Here is a 3,325-nt window from a genome sequence, read left to right as displayed (position 1 = left end):
AATGATGAAATTGATTTCGGCAGTTATGTTTTCTGAACTTCTTTATAGTGCCCCAGGTCTGTGGTGCAGCTCTCAAAATGAGTGTGTTAATGAAGGTGATTTTACCCTCACAGGCTCAAGACAATCGATGTTATAGTGCGTAGCATCCAGGACGCTGAACTCTTGGTCAAAGGTTATGAAATTAAGCTAAGTCAAGAAGAAGCAGTGCCAGCAGATCTCTCAGCTCTGGAGTCCCATTGCTCTACGTTACGGGTTGGTTGTTCTGAGTGTCTTAGAGGTTGACGTAACATGCCCATTACTTCGGGTTAGCAGAGCAATACAGTTTTGGATGGCATGACACTGACTTAAGGTTGTATTTGAACTAAGCAGAGTATCATATTTAATGTATTTTAATATGGATTCCACGAAGAGACTGAGAAATACGTCTAGCTAGAAAAGAGAGATGAAGAACTATGCCTATTTCTTTTCTCCCCAATGAAATCAAGGCATAATTGAATACAATTAATGGTTTTGCTGTAAAGTTTGTAAATCACTTAGCTGTTATCTCATTTGATTTTCGCAAGCATATCTGTGAGGTGGATAGGGAAGAGATTTTCATCTCCATTCACAGGTGAGGAAACCAAGATTCAGATTGGGTAAATGACTTGTCTTGGTTTCATGGCTTATAAGTGGTGGAGCCAGGTTTCACACACAAGTTATTTGCTCATTTCTCTTTACTATACTGCCTGCCATTGACTTCCCAGTGTGCATGAGGACTGTGGAGGCACTTCTTTGTAGGGCATAGCTTCTGAATCACAAATATAATGTGGAGCCAGCCGTAGACCATGTCCTTGGGGTCTACCTTAGTCTGAGTTTTTTACTTTTTAGCATGGAATATATTTAACCTGTACTTATGTTTTTATAGCACTGGCTTAGTGATGTGAAGGGCAAGAATTCAGTATTTTCAGTCTTGGATGAGGAAATTGCCAAAGCTAAGGCAGTAGCAGAGCAGCTGAGTCGTCTGACCCCAGAGCGAAACCTGGATTTGGAGCGCTATCAGGAAAAAGGCTCCCAGCTGCAGGATCGTTGGCACCGGGTCATTGCCCAGCTTGAGACCCGGTAAGTGGTGGCCTCACCTTTTTTCCTATTAGAGTTCAGGGACTAGACTTTAAACTGGACTTTAAACTTTAAACAAAAAATGAGTTATATCTGTGTGTTCACATTTAAAGGTAGGGAGAGGTAGAAATTAAATGACAGCATTAATTCTGGGCAAGAGAAGCGACAGGAAGTTGGGATCACTGACCCTGAAGCAGACTTGAGGCTTGCTTTTGGATCAGCAGAGATGGTCCTATTAAACTGTGCCTCTCCTGTGGTGTCCCTGGTCTTACCCAGTTAAGCCATGATGACAATGGTGTCTTAGAATATAGACTGGACAGATGACCTGGTGATCTTTTCTCAAGGACAGAACTTGAGTTCTAGTTCTTATTTTACTAGTTTGGAATCTAAATATGAGCCGTTTTCATAGTGGACCTTTGCAGAGTTTCTTGCTTCCTTTTCATTTGTTAATACAGTGGTTTTTATTTCTGTAACTTAAGGTCCTGTTTCCGATGACAGATTTGAATTAGGAAAGACAGAAATCAACCTATCTGAAGCTAGGCTAGGCAGGCAAATATATGGAGAGAGGAGTTATCACAACTTGTGTAAGTTTAGATTGATTCTCTATAATTGATTTATTATCCCAAGGCTGGTTAGGCTATCAAAAGTGATATAAGAAACTCTTACTGAAATTAACAGTAAATAACTACTATTTTTTACTGATCCCATCCCCACGGTCCTCTCAAGAAATTACAGTGATTCATAATTCATTGCTGGGGTAATCTAACAGGTACTCTGTGAACAGAGGACAGAAGTGTACAGCCAGTACTACCTATTGGCAACCCTGGTAATCCTTGGCAACCTAGGTAAAAAAAATTGACAAGGATTATCATGGGATGCTAGGCCCTAGGCAATTTCCAAGGCCAGCAGGGCACAACTGGTTTCTATTCACTTTTTACTTGGTGGGGCACTGGGTACATGCTTTCACTCGGAATTGCATTGCTGTTCCCCTCGAGGATGTATCCTCTGTGGTCACGCTTAACTGGAGGCATAAGCTAAGAAAGGAATTGCTTCATTTATTTTATTGTATTGATACCAAGATATCTGATAGTAGTCTTTCTGTGCTCCTCCAGCCAATCTGAGCTAGAAAGTATTCAGGAAGTTCTAGGAGATTACAGAGCCTGCCATGGAACTCTCATCAGATGGATTGAGGAAACCACTGCCCAGCAGGAAATGATGAAACCAGGCCAGGCAGAGGATAGCAGAGTGCTATCGGAGCAGCTCAGCCAGCAGACGGTGGGTGTGGCAGTAGCACCATGGAAGTCAGTCTAGTGGGGGGTGTAGGGGAGGTTAGATCATCATAAAAGGAGATGATGATATGCTAGCAATTAAGCTTCTCCTCAAATGGCAATACATTCAAGCCCCCTTTTCGGAAAAGGGTTCAAGCAGCATGATCTCAAGATACTGATTTTGCATTTAGACCAGAGGACCTATAAGGTCCCTTTTAATCTTCAGTTTCTGTAGTATGTATTAAAATCACTAGATGAACAGATTAAAATTATCTTGTTTTACTTTCTTCGATATTACATTTTATTTACTTGGATTAGAATATGGGAGAATGAAAACCCAGGGAAACCTGTGAGCGGAAGAAAATTATCTCATTCAAAGCAGTTTTTATTTGTGGGTATTTTGGGGTTTGTTTTTGTTGTTTAGCATTATAGTTAAGAGTATGAAGTTGAGTTATATCGCCTGGATCCAGTCCTGGCTTGCTCACTTATTATGAGACCTTGAACAAATTACTTAATCTCTCAATATTCTACTTTCTCATCAATAAAATAGACATAGTCTGTTATTTGTTCAGCCAATCTCATAAGGTTATTGTCGTTAGGATTAAATAAAGCGGTACATGTAAAATATTCAGAATAGTGGTTTTCAAACTGTGGTCTCCAGACTAGCAGCATTAGCATCATCTGGAAGCATGTTAGAAATGCAAATTCTCAGACCCAAAGCCAGACCTAGCAAATCAGAAACTCTGGAGGTGGGGCCCAGAATCTGTGTTTTCTGCAGTCTTCCAGGTGATTCCCGATGCAGCTAACAGTTTGAAAACTATTGCCTTAGAACCTAACAGATGTTCAGCTGTTTCAGTGATGGTCATGACAACAATAATGTTATGATATTTTGGTTCCTAGGATTTGTTTGCAGAAATTGAGAGAAATCAAACAAAACTGGACCAGTGTCAAAAATTTTCCCA

The 3,325-nt window shown here is 40.5% G+C and overlaps 1 protein-coding gene across 1 annotated transcript in view; it reads left to right on the top strand.

The window, feature by feature from the left end:
- MACF1 (microtubule-actin crosslinking factor 1) overlaps nucleotides 1-3,325 on the top strand; it is a 298,908-nt gene that overhangs the window by 171,644 nt on the left and 123,939 nt on the right. The window contains exons 26-29 of the mRNA XM_023523996.1: nucleotides 101-252; nucleotides 905-1,098; nucleotides 2,208-2,370; nucleotides 3,264-3,324. Coding sequence (XP_023379764.1) covers nucleotides 101-252; nucleotides 905-1,098; nucleotides 2,208-2,370; nucleotides 3,264-3,324 — 570 coding nt within the window. The remainder of the gene's footprint in view (nucleotides 1-100; nucleotides 253-904; nucleotides 1,099-2,207; nucleotides 2,371-3,263; nucleotide 3,325) is intronic.

Source organism: Pteropus vampyrus, unplaced genomic scaffold (assembly GCF_000151845.1).
Source record: "Pteropus vampyrus isolate Shadow unplaced genomic scaffold, Pvam_2.0 Scaffold435, whole genome shotgun sequence".
NCBI classification, from domain to species: Eukaryota; Metazoa; Chordata; class Mammalia; order Chiroptera; family Pteropodidae; genus Pteropus; species Pteropus vampyrus.
Note: the sequence above shows the minus strand (reverse complement) of the source record. Positions and strands in the feature narration are given on the sequence as shown.